The sequence below is a fragment of the Lygodium microphyllum genome, chromosome 5 (assembly GCF_053477565.2).
Source record: "Lygodium microphyllum isolate KBCC chromosome 5, Lygodium_microphyllum_v1.1.10, whole genome shotgun sequence".
NCBI classification, from domain to species: domain Eukaryota; kingdom Viridiplantae; phylum Streptophyta; class Polypodiopsida; order Schizaeales; family Lygodiaceae; genus Lygodium; species Lygodium microphyllum.
In genome coordinates, this window is record NC_141139.1 from 45071788 (window position 1) to 45090715 (window position 18928).

Here is an 18928-nt window from a genome sequence, read left to right on the forward strand (position 1 = left end):
ATATTATTTTGTTGCTGACTCACCACCTGGCTTACACCTACACGTCTTGAAGATCATAAAATAGACTTAATTCCAGGTTCTCAACCACCATGTAAAGCACCTTATCAACATAATCAAATTGAACAGAAAGAAACTCAAACCCAAATTGAAGAATTGTTAACCTCATTAAGCCTAGTAGTTCTCCTTTGGTGCACATGTCCTGTTAGTCAAGAAGAAAAATAACACCTATAGAATGTGCATTGATTATCGTGCCCAAAATAAGATCATTGTCAAGAATAGATATTCGATCCCTAGGGTAGACAACCTCATGGATAAGCTACAAGGGACTGTAATATTTAGTAAAATAGATCTTAAATCTAGATACCATCAAGTACGACAAATCCGATATTTTCAAAACTGCATTTAGGAGTCAATTGGACATTATGAATTCCTTGTTATGCCTTTTAGTTTAACTAATGCACCTGCCACATTCAATCGTATGATGAATCGCATATTTTTGAAGCATCAGCATTGTGTCATTGTTTTCTTTGATGACATATTGATTTTCAGTAAAAATGAGAACGAGCATTATGAACATTTATCCTTCGTTTTAAAATTATTAAAAGAGAATCAATTATATGATAATCCTGAAAAGAGTGAATTTTTCCAAACCCACATTGAATACTTAGAACATATTGTTTCATCTGAAGGTATTGAAGTTGATCCTAAAAAGATAGAAGCAATTTTGAATTGGCCGATACCTAAAAATGTGCATGAATTACGTTATTTCTTAAGTCTTGCTAGCTTTTATAGAAAATTTGTGAGAAATTTTTCATTGCTTACATTACCTTTGACAAAATTATTAAAGAAATGTATTATGTATCATTGGTCTGAAAATTAGCAAAAGTCTTTTGATTTATTGAAACGTGCCTTAACACATGCTCCTATATTGTAGCTGCATGACTTTAATGGAACATTCTTTCTAGTAGTCAATGATGCTAGTGGATTTGGAATAGGAGTTGTCCTTATGCAAGATTCATATCCCATAGCTTACTCTAGCTTCAAACTTAAACCCTTTGAACTTAAGTATTCTACCTATAATAAGGAATTGCTAGTAGTAGTACAAGCTTTATGACAATGGAAACACTATTTAATGGGATCTGAATTCACGATCAAAACTGACCAACAAAGAATCAAACATCTCCTTAGTCAGCCCAAATCTTTGATTATCATATTAAATGGGTTGCTTTTATTCAAAGTTTCCATCCACTTATCCAATATCAACCCGAAAAAGAAAATGTTGTTGCCAATGCCTTGAGTAAAAGACCAACTATTTATCATATCTATGTGGTATCTTTTGATTTCCTTATTCCTATGAAAGATACCTATGCTCAAGACCCCAGTTTTCAAGCTGATTGAAATAAAGTAATTGCAAATAATTGAATTCCAATTGTTTCATTGTCTTATGTTGATGGATTTATGTTTTAAGAAAAAAAAGGTTATGTGTAATTGTTCCATTCAGATCATTTGTGTTGCATGGAATTCATTGTTTCCCACAAGGCCATAGAGGTATTATTTCTACTTTACGTACATTGGTTGAAGATTTTTACTGGCCATAGATGGAATCTGATGTTTCTAACTTTGTATCTGAATGTTTAATTTTTCAAAGAGTTAAGTGACACCATGGTAAGCAATATGGTTTCATTCCATGCAAGAAAACGTTGATTGCATCTCAAGCTGCACAATTATTTTTGAAAAGTGTTTTTACTAACCATGGTTTACCAAAAGTTATTATTTCTAATCGTGATTCTAGATTCTTCAATAATTTTTTGAACTACTCTATTTGCTAACTTAGGTACAAAGATTGATTTTTCATCTACATTTCATCATGAAACTAATGGACAAATAGAAACTACAAACAGTACAATTTTGGATCTGTTGCGTGCATACACAATTTCAAAACCGCAAACATGGGATACACACTTGCATTTACTTCAATTTGCATACAATAACACCCCACATACAGCTACACAGAAAGCACCATTTGAAATCATTTATGGATATAGATTGCCTACACATGTTACCTCATTATCAAACAAAGTTAAAGCTACTGAAGATATTGCCAATATACATGCTACTATTTTTCCTGAAGTCAAAGACATGATTGCAAAAGCCTAGCAATCATACACAAAATAAGCTAGCAAGAAAAGAAAAGCTATGAGTTTCACAGTTGATGATTATGTTTGGTTACGCATTGAAAATAGAATATTACAAAGTGTTGAGAAACACCCTGTTGTAAAGTTAGCTCTTAGATTTTATGGACCTTTCAAAATCATTCACAATATCAACAACAATGCATTTAAATTAGAATTACCCCAACATTGGAAAATCCACAATACTTTTCATGTCAGTTTGTTACGACCTTTTTAAGGCCAATTACATGTCCACCCTGTCTATGAAAACCCTTTTTTGCTAGAAGAAGAAACCGACATCCTTGAACCTGAAACTATTTTAGATATTGGTTATATGACCACTAGAACTGGCCGTAGATATTCTAGATATTTGGTAAAGTTTAAAAATCATCCTATTGAAGAGGCCCCATGGATGCACACTCGTGACCTAAGTGCTTACCCCTCACTGCTCGCTCCACATTGAGCTAATAGCAATTGAGAACCATTGCTATCCCACCCCAGGGGGTATAATGCTAGGAGGCATATTCCATGGTGGATTCCGTAAGACCACAATGGATTCCGTGAGGTTTTGCGGTGGATTCCGTAAAATTATATTTATTTGCTGGGGCTTGTACACAAGGTGAATTCCTTGTGCAAAAAGTTGATGGGGACGCCTATCCTTTTCGAGCATCACGTTAATTTAATGTGCAAGTGGGTGATTCCATAGCGGGTGATTCCGTAAAATATATATTTAAATTAATGGGCGTTTATGAGTTGAGAGCGCACTCATATTAAATTAAGGTTAGGATAGAGTTCCAACGTATTTATTTATTTTGTAGCTGAAGACTACTAGGTATTCACTTTTGTCGATTTAATTTTATTATTTTCTAACAATTGTGAATGCTTCAATTGATGTGTAGAGCAGGCGACAATGGCATTGGAAAGCACTGGGCGATAGCATGCATTCAAGTAATTTAGAAGAAATTATCATTTTTTATGAACGTACATATTATCATTAAAGGCGTGGCGCTAATATTTATTTAGGCACGCTTATTTATCGAAGTGCTTGACATATATCTATTATTTTGTATGCGCATGGGCACACAGTTTAAATATTCATTATTGGATATTGTATTTGGACACTGCCTGCTCTTGGGCCGCCCAATTGCTTTAATCTTTATTTGGACAAAAGCAAACACAAAAGCTAAAGCATGCTAATTGTAAAATTGGGCTATTTTTTAGCTTTGAGATGAATAAATTGATAAATATATGCTTTGTGGAGTGCTCACACAAGGCATGGGGGGAGATTATACCCAATTGGTCTTTTTGCCTCATGTCGTGCAAATCTATTCTCTTGAATTTTGAGCTTGAAGTAGAGTTCCTTGTTCTTGGGGATCTTTCGACGCTCATTACGTACGCATATAGGATCCGATTTTTGCACACCAATTACAAATAATTTTTTAATATTAGCTATATCAATTACTATTTGGATTTGGCAATGTATATTATTAATGATTTATTGGCTAGTTAATATTACTATTGAGTATAGTTAATAAGAATATCAATTTACATATACATATATCAAAGAGAGAGAGAGAGAGAGAGAGAACACCATTCCTAGTGTGAATTTTTTTTTAAATGCCTACAATGGGGGAAGAGAGAGATGGATGATGGAGGGGAGTAAAAATTTTTTGTCAAGGAGTTACTATCAACCCCTTTCTTGACAAAAAATATTTATAACCCCTACAATCTCTCTCTCTCTCTCTCTCTCTCTCTCTCTCTCTCTCTCTCTCTCTCTCTCTCTCTCTCTCTCTCTCTCTCTCTCTCTCTCTCTCTCTCTCTCTCTCTCTCTCTCTCTCTATATATATATATATATATATATATATATATATATATATATATATATATATATGTATATATGTATATATGTATATATATATATATATATATGTATATATGTATATATATATATATATATATATATATATATATATATATATATATGTATATATGTATATATATATATATATATATGTATATATGTATATATGTATATATATATATATATATATATATATATATATATATATATATATATATATATATATATATGTATATATGTATATATATATATGTATATATGTATATATGTATATATACATATATACATATATACATATATATATATACATATATACATATATACATATATATGTATATATATATATATATATATATATATATATATATATATATATATATATATATATATATATATATATATATATATATATATATATATATGTATATATGTATATATGTATATGTATATATGTATATATGTATATATGTATATATATATATACATATATATATATATATATATATATATATATATATATATATATATATGTATATATGTATATATATATATGTATATATGTATATATGTATATATGTATATATATATATACATATATATATATATATATATATATATATATATATATATATATATGTATGTATATATGTATATATATGTATATATATGTATATATGTATATATATATATGTGTGTATATATATATATATATGTATATATGTATATATGTATGTATATATGTATATATATATACATATATACATATATATATACATATACACATATATAGATGTAGGCATCTCTATATTTTTCTTTAGTGTGCCTAACCATCGTCTTTTAGGACACCATTAGTTATTTGTGGGAGGTAATCTAGCAAGAAATATCTCACAATCTAGTAAGCATCAACAACGCAACATCATGGTAAGATCAGAGTTCATAAGGGAAGATTGTGTCACCCTTTTTGAGAGTGATGGATGCATTATAGAAGGCCTCATTTGATAGACAATGACCTCACAAAGCTTTCTCCCTAAACATGTGGAAGTTCTTGTCAATGTTGTACCTTGTAAATGTGTGGAATGTTTACCATTGACAAAAATGAGATTGAGCTCCAAGAAAACATAATTATGGAGTGGTCAATTGAATTAATAGTAAATAGATCCTCTCTTGAAGTTAATAATTACATTTCACTTGCTCCCTCTTACTTTTTGTTAACTACCATAGGAAAGAGAGCGATGAGCAAATGAGTCTTCAAAGGAGGACACATATTTGCCCTCCATGCTAGAGTTGGGCATCCCATAGTCAATGGAAGTACTAAATAACAAAGAGGGGGATGTCTACCAAGAGGGAGAGAATGATCAAAACAATTAAGATTGCTAATTTTTGTAAAAGCAAAAGAAGCCATTGTGCTTGCTTGTGAGGGAGGAGTGATCTTGAGGGGAGGATGGTAAGTCTAAGAGCAACACTAGAGAGGAGGCTAGAGAAGATGAAAGCAACAACCAATAAAGCATTACATTAGTTAGTACACAACAAGGGTATGGTTGTATAGAAGAAATAAGGATGCAAAGTTAAAAAACAAGGATCACATGTTAGAAGTAGGGGACACCAGTTGGAAAACTCCTCTCACAATCAGTGTAATAAGCGTATCATGCAATCTTGCATTGAGGACCAATTGGAAACTTTGATTGTGAGTATTTGCAAGTGATTTTATTGTGTCCGTCTATGTTACTTATCCATTCCTCGTTTTTGCCAATATCACTATGTTTTGACATACAAGTGCAAACATCCATTCCTTTGCTGCCTATTTAATTGCATCATTTGGTCACCACGCTAACGATAAGAGAAGCCACTTCAAGATATAAGTAACTCTCAGAGACCTTTCACAATGGCTATATTTAAGGGATGGGCATATTTATAGTTTCATTGGAGACTTCAAGATACCAATGCAACCCTATTGATGAAACAATTGCAAGAGAATGGGATGCCCATTGGCTAAAGAAGCATGATGAGTTGGAGGTGGAGATCAATGGTAATAAGTAGGCCTTCCTATTAAACTCTATATTCTATGTTTGGGATGGGGACCATTGCAATGCTTCCAGTTTGAATGAATGAGATAAATACGTGTGAGCAACTAATTCCAATAGCCATTGTGCATGTTTTTTGTGTTATTGACATTTTTAGCATTTCTTATAATCTTCTCAAACAACCCTAGGCAACATGTACGTGTGGATTGTCACTTGGTGAAAATTACAAGTATGGCTAAGGGGAAGATATTATCAAAAATATCTTGTACAAACATGTATCTAACATGCAACTTTTTTCAATGCTTGGATTGCATGTTTTGCCAAATTAATCGATAGAACCAACGTGCTTATAACATGACCATTGTCTATACAAATAAGCACAATGGGACAAGGAGGTGTATAAGAGATACCCAATCTTCCTCGACTATCTTGAAAGTGAATCTCCTTCCAATGAGAAGACATTATTATCTAAAATACTCAAAGAGAAGACAAATACATGAGACATAAGTATCCAAAGCACTAGTTAGTATTTTCACATGTCTTCTTTAAAATATATCATACTTGTATATTCACTTCTAATGAAAGTGTAACAAATAGCAACAAAGTGAGACAAGCAATGCAATTTATGGAAAAGGAAAAGAGAAGCAAGCAAACATTTATATTTACTAAGAAATGGAGAGTGAAAATTATCCCTTGGACGATTGAGACCCATCAAAGACCAATCTATAATTCCACAATACAAGAGATAAGACATGAGAGCAGCGTATGCATGAAAGCTCTATAATGAAAAATTGCCATCTTTTGTGTATTCATCCTTGCAACTCAAAGTTTTACATGGTCATTGTTAATATTTAATTTAAATTGTTCCTGTTGACAATGAAAACACCAATGAAGAACATATCTTTGGCACACAAAAAGAAAGGACACTTTTCCAACTCTTGTAATGAAGACATTTACGTACCATACCATTGTGTAGAGAGCACAATATGGATTTTTGGAAGCATAGTGGAGATTGTCGAGGACACAAGATTATGATCCGTTCAAATGCAAAATCTAAAGCACATAACCAATAAGGTTTAATGTGCCATAATCACATATTGCATAAGTTTCTAAATATATTTCTCATATAACCAACTATGTTTTGACATGTGCAAAAGAGGAAAAAATTCAAGAGCATGAACCTACAATGCTATAGGGCACTTACACATATAAGTATACAAATGTGGCTTGTGAACTCCATATGTGATAATATATAAAAGGGCAATATACAACTATTATTCAACTCTAATGGCAAGGGGTCATACCGATATTCATGTGAAAATACCCTTATAGGACATTATCTCCCACTATTTAATGATGGTAAAGGTGGAGTGGCACACCATTCTTAACCCATTTGAAGTAAGAAATGTAACAAATAGTAATTAAAAAAGCAAGATGTTCTCTTGGGCAATGGAGATACTAGAGAAGGTCAACCAATACAACTTGCTTGAGGTTGATGAAAAGACATAAATAGTGCATGTGACACTTGATGGTTCAACTACCTAGCAATAATATCATTTATGAATTGAAAGATTAATTTTGTATTTTTCTTTGATATCTTAATGAGAAAAAAGAATACACGTACTATGATCTAGTTTCTACAAAGGTATACATTAACATAGATATAAAGTTTAATGTACATGAATCTTGATATAAGGTAAGAAAAAGTTGTTGAGTTGGATGCATATAAAAGTGATGAAAAAGAGACTCGTGATGAAAAAATATCAACAATTAAGTCCTTTGAAAATCATCATATTGAAATGTTTTTGTACCACACAACCAAGTAGAGTAATGGAAATCTAAATCCACAAATTGGTAGACTAAGAGACAATAATAAGATGGTTGAGATTATTAAGGAGAATAGACCATTGATTATTGGTAGTTTGGAGAATGAATCCTTGGCATGTACTAGAAGTGTAGGAAAGTATGTACCACCACATCCAAGCATAGTAAAAACTCCATCTAATACACCACAATTATGAAGTTAGAAAGGATGATATATCCTATTATTCATATAAAGATACTCTCCACATATATGATTTCTCCTATTCAACATATAAAGCCTACATGTTTTAATAAGATCACAAAAAGCAAAGAATGGAAAGGCTATGGAGGTTGAGATGGAAACATTAAAAAAGAACAAAAAATAGAAACCTTATCAAAATTATCCCCTAGAGAAAAAAATTGAATGCAAATGAAAATAATAAATGAAAATGGAAACCTAATCAAATTATTCCCTAGCTTGTATCTTTCAAGGGTCAAATACAAAAGGATATGCATAAACATATGGCTTAGATTACAATGAGACCTTTGATCCAATTACTACAATGAATATAGTTAGAATAATGATTGTGTGTGGATACTATATATGGCTAGAAATTGCATCAAATAGATATTATATGGCTAGAAATTACATCCAATAGATATTATATGACTAGAAATTGCATCAAATAGATGTTAAATACGCATTCTTGAAAGGTAATTTGGAAGAGAAGTTTATCCTACAATAGTCAAAGGGTTGCATACACCTTAAATTTCCTCATGTATGTAGATTGAGGAAAGTATTGTATGGACTAAAACAAGCACTGGGAGAATGGTGTGAAACAAGCTTTCGAGAGATTGGTGCAAAACGCTGCACCTGACCAACCGCGCAACAACAAGGACGGGGTGAAGGCGCTTTGCAAATCGGAACGTCCAATCGGAGAAAGGACTTGAGCAAAGAGTGCGGTAGTGATCTCAGAGAGGAGGAGAGGTGGTGTCAAAGAGACATCCCTGCAGAGGGAAAGAACCACGAAGAACAAAGGCGCCCGGGTCCATTGCCATAGAGAATTGTGCCCATCCGCCTAGCCCCCGAAGCCGTAGTGGGTGCGGCCCTGGCGCTTAAGCGCTTAGACGACGTACATGGCGGTATGTCACAATACCATGACATTGGGAGCCGAGAGATTTTAGTCGTCGGTCGGTATGTCACAATATCAGGACATTTCACAGTCTCGCCTCACAACTGCAGCATCCACGGCACCATTTCACAACATTCTCCTCAGACAGGAGCAACATCATTCTCAGTCCCATAACAATAGCACGCTTCAGAATCTCACGTCGCACATGCGCGCACACACACGCACGCACGCACGCGCACACTTTCCCTCCCACTGAGTCTCCATCAGAGGCCGTACCAGGCAGCGCCGGAAGATGTTACATCCAGGCTACACATGCAAGAAGTTGTGCAACGTCCCGCGAGGGCAAAGAACGAACAGCGAAATTGATAATCCCGGAGAGGGGAGAGGTGGTGTCAAAGAGACACCGTTGCAGAAGCACGAAGAACACAGGCGCGCCCGGGTCCATTGCCGTAGAGGATTGTGTCCATCCGCCTAGCCCCCGAAGCCGTAGAGGGTGCGGCCCTGACGCTTGAGGGCGTAGACGACGTCCATGGCGGTGACGGTCTTGCGGCGGGCGTGCTCCGTATAGGTGACGGCGTCCCTGATGACGTTCTCCAGGAAGATCTTGAGGACGCCGCGCGTCTCCTCGTAGATGAGGCCGCTGATGCGCTTGACGCCGCCCCTCCTGGCGAGGCGGCGGATGGCGGGCTTGGTGATGCCCTGGATGTTGTCGCGCAGGACCTTGCGGTGCCTCTTCGCACCGCCTTTCCCCAGGCCCTTCCCGCCCTTGCCGCGCCCCGACATGCTGATGCTCTCTCTGGCTACTTCCCTCCCTCCTTGGGGCAGCAGACCTGCTCTCGGCAACTACCACGATCGGAAGCTCTTCTGGCATGTCAAGCCACCCTCGCTTTTTTATACAAGGTACTTTTGTGTATTAGCCCACGGAATCCCAGTCCCGCCTTCCTTTTCAAATTCAAATCTCCCGCTCGTCTCAGAGCATCCGTTACCACTCAAACTTGTGTACCTGCCCCATTAGCGAGATGGTTAGACCGGCCCGGCAAACCACCAACCAAGCACGTACAATAGCCCCCGAAAGAACATAATTCACTCGGTGAGGTGCAAGTCAATGGCAGAACACCTTACTTTTTATCCACACATGGATTTTGAGGTTCTTCTTCTACCTAGCACCTAATCTTCTTGGAGCACGCTAGGACTTTGTTAGAGCAATGGAATCCTAGACGTAATCAAGAGCATAATTGTCTATATGCACTCCTTCAAGCATGGCAACCTTCCCACCTATGAGAGGGTGTGTGTGTGTGTGCATACACACAGGCACCCAGAATGCATCATATGGAGCTCTCGCATTGGATTGCAACTACCAAGGTGTTTGGAAGAGTGAACTGTAAATGGGAAGACACCGTATTTGGTGGGCAAGATTTGATCAAAATCAAAGACTCTAAAGTTGCACAACGGCTTGTCAACTCATGGAAAGAGATTCCCCCTAAGTTGGTATGGAAAGGTGCAACTACAAGCAAACCAAATTGCTCATTGTATTTCAACATTTGGCTTACTAAATATGCTTACCATGAAGATTTTATGCCAGCTGAGGAGAACATTTCATTAAGTCACAACATCAGCTCCAAAGGCTTAAAGTGTTGTGCTCATATGTGGGATGCTACCAAGGGTGATTTCTATCATGTAGAACAAATTTCTCAACAATTCAATCTTTCCAATGGAGAATTGGAGTGGTTGTAGCTTGTGTGCTCAAGACAAAAGGAAGAATGGCCTACCTTCCCCTTTATCGACAAAACCCCTAAATGCAAATTTTGGGTTAATGAGAGGGGAAAGACCTTGTCAACATTGAAGAAAAGGCAAGACTTTAGGGAACCCAATGCAAGATGGCTATTGAAGACAAAAGAAACATGGAAAAAAGAAGACTTGCGGGCCACTTTGATGACTTGGAAGAAACATCTCAAGAAATCCTTTCATGTAACTCCATCATATTCAAAATCAGTATTATGCTTTGGAGGATTGTTGTGAACAAACTTTCAACAAGGGATAGATTATCCAAGTTTAGTAGTATTTCGCCATTGTGTCCTCTTTGTGGTAAGGAAGTTGAAAACGTTAAACGTCTTCTTTGGAGCTGTATTGAATCAAGACATTATGGAGAAAGCTCAGTAGTGGAATGGATAAAGTTAATTTGCACTTAGTAGTGCATTGGAGACAATGCTCTTTAGAGACCGAGAGGGAACCTAAATGAGATACCAAAAAAGGTTTGGTCCATTATAAGAGGATTGGCTTTCCTAACCAGATCTCCTAAAGGTGTTTTGGCATCTCATAGCAATAGTGTTTTCAGCATTGCCCAAAGTATTTTTTGTAAGCTAGCCAAAAGAGAGGAAGCTTATAAGCTAATATGTAAATTGTCGAAAAGCATGGCTTGAGAACCACACTAGTTTTAGCCTATATGGTGATGTAAATATTTACTTAATATAATATTGCATTACCCAAAAATAAAAACAACAAGCTTTTAGGTTATGTCCTATTAGTCCATCAATACATCCATGCCTACAAGAAACAAAGATGTAGAGGCTCTACACCTCACAAAACATCGCTATAAGCCACAATAATGGTCCTAATGGACTTACAAACTTATGTAAGCCAAGTCAAGGGTCATGTTGTTGATACAAAGGTTAATTTATTACTTTGATTTATGGGAAAGTGATGCAAAAAAGGTAGGAGGAGATACAAGCCATGAATCACAAGACTTATAAGACTATGGTACCTCTAGCTAATTGACCTCCGGTGTGCAAGCTAGCTAGATTTTCATCCTTGTGTCCCTTCACATACTTAATGAGCATTGCTTCATGTAGTTTGCACCTTGTTTTTGCCATCTACGGAGTTACATGGCTTCATGCTCGTCATTTCTTCTAGCCTTGCACATTATGACATAGTATTAGATTTGAATGTATGACTATGCATTAATCAACAATTGGTACCCCGTTTTGGTTTTTGATAGGCTTGACTAGTATTGCCTCACCCTTTTAAGGTATCTTCTACTATGAAAGAGGTGCTACTAATATGAAAGTTTAGCCATGTTTTCACCACACATTTGGTACTTGTCATCATCAAATACATGAGCATCCCATCCATGTAAAGCATTTGCGGAGGTTTTCTGCATAAATTGGAGCAATTCGTAGCCATCTAATCAAAAATTTCAATCTCTCTTTTAGCACACAACCTTTTGTCAACTTTGCATTTTCTATCTAAACCAATGTTGTGATTAGCTCAATTCTTTCTACTCCTTGTGATGGCATTGAATAGCTAGCTACTCTTTGAGTTGTAGAGGTGTCACCATCTACATTTTGGTGATGTCTAACACTTGTGTAGCTTGACACGTTCGTATTTCAAGCTACCAACCGCAATAACAACTCAACATGTTAAAATTTTGGATGGACAATACAACAACTAGATCTGGTGAACATCTATCTATTGCTACATTTGCGTTTTTAAAATACATATATAGGATGAATTTATTTCATCTAGACATGTTACTTTTGTAGAGCATCATGGAAGCACACTTGCACTTTGATCCTATTGTAGAAGAGGCAAGCATGCATTGCATGAGGACTAGTCTTGGATTTCTAATGGGATGATCCTTCATTTGTTTGTTGGGTGGCAAATTTATGTCCCACCAAGGCAAATCTACATATTTTTTGCCAAAGAAGAACACAAAATTGCACTTTTTTCATTACACCACAAGAGAATCGACCCCATGTCACTTGGCATTTGTTCACACAACTTGTGTTGTGGTACATGGGAGGTTGGTTGCAACACATAAATTTGCATTTTCCAACCTTAGCTACCATATCATTTATGATGAATATACATAATGTTTGGGAACTTCCTATATTTTTGGATGGTTGGTATACATGTTGGATTTTTGGTTTTAGTATTGGCTCATTGTTAAGTAAATTTTATGCTTTCCCCTTGGGATACTATATTTAGACTATTGACCATCATTGGACGCCCCTTGATAGCTCTTAATTGACCAAGTTTGGAGAGTCCTATTTTTAGGGTCATTGAAGCTATTTGTTTTTACTCTACTTTAGTAATGCTTTCAACTTGGAGTTGGGAAGGCATGGCTTGTGTCAACAAATACTCTCTTATGGCTTTATATAATGACATGGAGAATGATTCATACCTCACACGGGTCTTCAAAGTGTTGTTAATGGAAAGAGTTTAGATGACGATATGTAAGCAATTTTATGAGCTAGTTAAATGGATGCGTATTCTATAAGCAAATGAGGTTTTATTTTGTGATGCCATTCTTATGTATTATTCCACATCTTTGAGCTATTTCTCTCTTGCTTAACCTTTACATGTAGGTGTTTCACATATGGCTAGATGATAGTTCCTATCTTGAAGCCATAAAATGCATGTGTTTGACATGCTTATCTTTACACATGACTTACTCTCAGTAGGTTTCCTTGAGCCATTGTCTCAAATGTTCTCTCTCACACACACACACACACACACATACACACACAGAGTGTGTGTGTGTGTGTGTGAGGCCTTAAAAATCTCTTCGTAACTCGAAACTTCCTCACAAAAGCCACAATTTCCTAAATCCTCATTTTCTCTAAAGCTCTTATAGCAATATTGAAAAGTTTGTAACAACCACACACCTCCCACACACACACACATACGCATACACACACAGGTATATATATATATATATATATATAGAGAGAGAGAGAGAGAGAGAGGTTTGTCACATGAAGCATATATTAGGATCTAAAGTGACCTAATTGTTACTAAAACCAATATAAAGCACAAGCCATTATTTCAATTCATCACATGTATAAGGGAAGTGAGAGAATAAGAGTATACAATTGGAAAAATGAATAAATGAAAGAAAGACACAATGAGAGATCAATTAAGTGTTAAGAAAAGTGTATCACACATACATACATATATGTTACACAACAAGTGTGACATAATGAAATTATTGCTTAAGCCCGACATTACATTACACATATGGTTTCTTCTAATAGCTTTTGTGTGATTTTGTCTAAGTCATAAAACTACTTTAGTGTGCAAGCCACAATACCAAAATATGATGCTTATGTGAGAACCCTCCTATCGCATACCAAAATATGATGCTTATGGGAGAACCCTCCTATCACATGAAGTGTGCCTTTTGGGACAAAAGAGTCCCAAACAATACTAGTGTGAATCACTTGGAGCACCATGATGTATTTGAACTAAAGGGTGGGGAGCACTATGAGAGGCTCATTTGCATAGAGCTACTAGTTTATGACAAATTTATTGAGTTGTTTGAGACTAGTGTTGCTTGTAATTTGCATAGGCTATGTGGTCATCTTAGGACAAAGAGCCTTTGCATCATAAATGGTAAATATTCTAGGAATTATCCATGGAGCTTTAAAAATACCATTGTGGATGATAATCATGGTTACCCTATTTACATGAGGATGAACAATGGCATATGGATATTGTTTAAAGGTGCATACTTGATGATCACTGAGTTGTTCCCTATAATCCTCACCTATCTAGAAAATATAAAGCATACATCAATATGGATGTTTTCTCCACTATATCTAAAAGGAAGTACACATTGTGTACTTTGACATGAGTTGAAAGTTCTAGTTTGTAGGCATTCCTACTAAGATATTTGACAATCTTATAGGGTCCATAGTATCTTGGACTAAGTTTCTTGAATTTTCCATGAGATAAAGAACTATTCTTTGGTCGGTGGACTCTCAAGAAATCCATGCCTCCTTCCTTGAAATCTAGGGAGTCCACTTGGGTTCTACATAGGCCTTCTACCTATCTTGGGTTGCTTTAATGTCCTAGTGGATTGCCTTGGTCTGCTCTTCCATCTCCTCCAACATTTTCTTGGATGTGTTGATGCTTAGGGTTGGATCAAATAAATTCAAAGGAGACACACATTTCTACCATACAATGCCTAAAAGGGACTCATATCAATACAATGTTGGTATGAAGCATTGTAAGCAAACTCCACCAAAGGCAAGTAATTTATCCATTTCTTTGTCTCTCTATTACAATAAGCTCTCAAAATATCTTCCAAAATTTGATTGACTCTTTGAGTCTACCCATCAATTTGTGGATGGTAGGTTTTACTAAAATAGAGCTAAGTACCAATAGCTTGAAAGAGACAATTTGAAAGTCAATAATGAATCTTTGTCACTACCAATCCTCTTTGGCAATTTATGTAGTTGAAGGATCTCTTTGACAACAATCTAGTGATGTCAAATGCTCTAAGTTTGGTTTTTACAAGAATAACATGTGCGACCTTTGTTGTCAACATGTACACAATTATATTCTCCTTGATTAGTAACAAGACCAACCACAAAATTGATACTAACGTACTCCTAGTTTATTTGTGGTATGTCAAGCAAGTGCAACTCTTGTGGCAACTTAATCCTTTCAGCTTCAATCCACTGGCAACCCAAACATTGAGTTAGATATCTCAATACATCAGCTTTCATTCCCAATCAATGATGCCCATCTACTGGATTGTCATGTGCTTCCCATAAAATCTTATTTGTCAAATATATGCTCTATTAGGTGCACAAAATCTATGTTGGTATTATAAAAGGTCTCCTTCAATGTGATAATCCTTGGCCATCTTATTTGGAGTTTCTTCACGGATTACTAGGCATGGAAATTAGACTTGTGAGAAATCCTCTACTAGTAGGCTCCTCCAATAGTAAGAAATTAAATAAGGATTTTATGCTTAATGCATCAACTAACATTATCCTTTGCATGGCGAAACTTGATTTCAAATTCAAACTCCTAGAGAACTTCAATCTACCTTCTCCACCTCATATTAAGGTCTGGTTGGGTGTAAATTGACTTGAGACCTTTACTGTCAGTCACAAGCATGAATCTTCTACTAAGCAAATAATGGCACCCGAGTTTCAAAGCATGACTGACTGCCAGAAGATTGAGATCATGTGTGGCATAATTCTTCTCATAGGATCAAAGCTTGCAAAAAGAATACACTACCTAACATTCTTCCTAAGTTAGAATGCACTCAAGTGCCATGATGTTGGCATGAGTGTGATGACCTCCAATACCTTTGTCAAGTATTGTAACTTTAGAATGGGAGTAGTAGTAAGGGATTATTTTAACTTGTCAAAGCTTTCTTACTCCTATGTCATCCATGTAATCTTTGCTTGCTTCTTAATTAGTTTAGTGGGAGTTGTTGCTATCAAGTAATCCTTAATAAAGGCCCTATATCACCTTTTGAGGCCTAGAAATCCTTGGATTTCTCTAATGTTTTGGGGTGGTGGCCAATCTTAGATGTCTTTGACCTTTGCAAGATCTATTGATATGCCTTCAATTTGAGACAATGAACTCTAGATATTCAATTCTCTTCAAGAAGAATGCATATATTTTCTTATTGCAAGAGGGTTTGTTTGTGTAGAGAATCTCTAAGATAACCCAAAGATGAATGATCTTCTTCTTCCTTAGACTAGATAAGAATCTCATCAAAGAAGGTGAGGAGAAATTCATCAAGGTACAAAAAAATATCATAGACTTACCTATTGAAAGTAGTAGGAGCAATCCCAACCCAAAGGATATTACAATGAATTCGTAGTGGCCATATCTAGTATTGAAAGCTATTTTTGGGATGTCCTATTGCTTAATTTGGATTTTTTAATATCTTGAATCTAGATCTATATTTGGAAAGATCATTGATCCTTGCATTATATCTAGCAATTCATTGATTTGGGGAATAAGACACTTACTTTTTATAGTAACTTGATTCAATCCCTTGTAATAATCAATATGCAACCTAAGTGTTCTATCCGTCTTCTTTTGGAATAGAATAAGAGTATCCAAAGAAGAGTTATTAGGGTGTACAAATCCCTAATCCAATAGTTGCTTTAATTGCTTCTTCACTTCAACTACTTCAAGAATATACATTTCATATAATCTTTTTGTGATTGGTTCTGCTCTAAGTACTAACTTAATGTCGTGATCTACTTCACAATCAAGACATAATTCAATTAACTTCTTTAGGAAAATTTATGCATATTCACTCATCCACAAATGCTCATCCTCATTCTTAGTGTTTCTCTAATTTGTTAAGTTTGATTAGATAAACATAAATTCCTTTCCTTATTCTCTTCAAGATTTGACTCGCTTTGGTTGATTGAGTTCTAGGTTTCTTGGTTTTCTTTAGACCATTTTTCCAAAAATATTTTTGAATATGACTTGCCCTTTCCCACTATGTATGTTTTCTTGATTTGGCACTAACCAATATATTCGTAATAAACAGTCATAGACTCCTAAAGGCATGACCCTAAAATTTGCCTTTATAGTTCCCCCACCTAGTTGAAACTAGGCACTATTGCCTAATTTGACATTGTTTCCCATTCGTTTGCTAATTCTACCAAAATTTTATTGGCAAGATCTAGATTAAACTTAAATTTTCTTATATACTTATGCAAAATAATTTATGGGTAGCGAAATAAATATATACTTGTTATTAATGGCTACATGGATAGCACATATTTCAACTTCTTCTTGTGAGGAAGAATATGTTTCATTCATCATAATAGTGCATGCATGGGATCTAGCTTTGCATCTTGCTCCATGCCTTACCCCATGCTCATGTCCTCAATTATTGAAGTTTTCTCCTCTTGGAGGATTATGAGGAGCATTGGCATTAGTGTTTACTCTCCCCTATTCAGACATTGAGCTTTGAAATGGCCTAGCTGATTACACTTGAAGTAGTGTGGCTCATTATCCTTATTCCTATTATTGTTATTGTAACTGTGGAAAGTGTAGCTTGGCCCTGATTATCATTGCCCTCCTAATAGCTCACTTGAGCCCTCTTGGATAGGGGAAATCTATTGTTGAACCTATTATTTATCTTGGGAAGGGTAGCCATCAATAGATGCAATGCACTCTCATTAAAGCATCTTCTAGTTTGGTGGGCCTTATCACCTCAAGCTAGCCATTGAGAGATATATTTAATCCTTGATTGAAGCATGCCACTTTTGGTTCTTAGGGTAATAGGTTGATGATAGATATAGGCTTTACTCTAAAACCTTGATTTGACTCCAAGTTGTGGTGGCTCCATAGATAGCTTTGTCACAACATCACTACTTCCACCATAGTTATGATTCTCTTGTAAGTCTAAGGCCTATAATCATTACTGATTAGTTGTGCTAGTTCTTGCAACAAGAAGTAATATTCCATTTACTCCTAGGTGTTAGCACTAATTTGTATTTACATTATTGGATATGCTCACGAGATCCATAGATACAAAAAGATCTACCCTATTGGAAGGCAATCATCCTACCCTCCTGATGCACACTACTTCATATTTATATGGATTTCTTCTCTATAATAGTTCCAACTACAAATATTACCAAAAATTGACTAGAGCTCCCTAGTTTTTTTAATTGCCATCAGAGCAAGCCTTCCATACATAACCTCTTTCCTTGATGTTGGTTCATCGAGCATTTGTAGGCAGGTAAAAATTCAACTTAAGTGTAAGAGCCCTAACTATTGCACTTAGGGAGGTAGAGTATTATTCAATTCCACCCACCATGTGGGCATGAGCTATTCTTAGTTTAATCATGAAATATGAAAAACAATCCAGTCTTTCAAGGATGTATTTGCATTTTAACTTAATAGTTTTATACAGTAGATCACTATACTTTTCGATAGGAAGACACATTTGTTTTTCATGAATTTTGTTAGCAATTCTAACTCGAGGTAACTCTAAACAATTATTTTTCCAAATAGATTTGTCTAAATTTTTGATCCATGGAATAACTTAATTTGCTTATATGTCAATGATGGACACTAGGTTTTTTCCTTTCTATGTGCATCTCTCTATTTCTCAATGTGTTGGTCTTTACTCTCTAGGTTTAATGAAGTTCACCTATTAGATTTAGT

The 18928-nt window shown here is 35.5% G+C and overlaps 1 protein-coding gene across 1 annotated transcript; it reads right to left on the bottom strand.

The window, feature by feature from the left end:
- Nucleotides 1-8280: 8280 nt before the first annotated feature.
- LOC148035754 (histone H4) lies at nt 8281-9830 on the bottom strand. The gene has a single exon (XM_087679001.1). The coding sequence runs from the start codon at nt 9770-9772 to the stop codon at nt 9461-9463; it is 312 nt and encodes a 103-aa protein (XP_087535127.1). The 5' UTR covers nt 9773-9830; the 3' UTR covers nt 8281-9460.
- Between the last annotated feature and the right edge of the window lie 9098 nt (nt 9831-18928).

Excerpts from the sequence above, each read along its gene's own strand:
- LOC148035754 (XM_087679001.1), bottom strand. The coding sequence starts at position 9,772 with ATGTCGGGGCGCGGCAAGGGCGGGAAGGGCCTGGGGAAAGGCGGTGCG.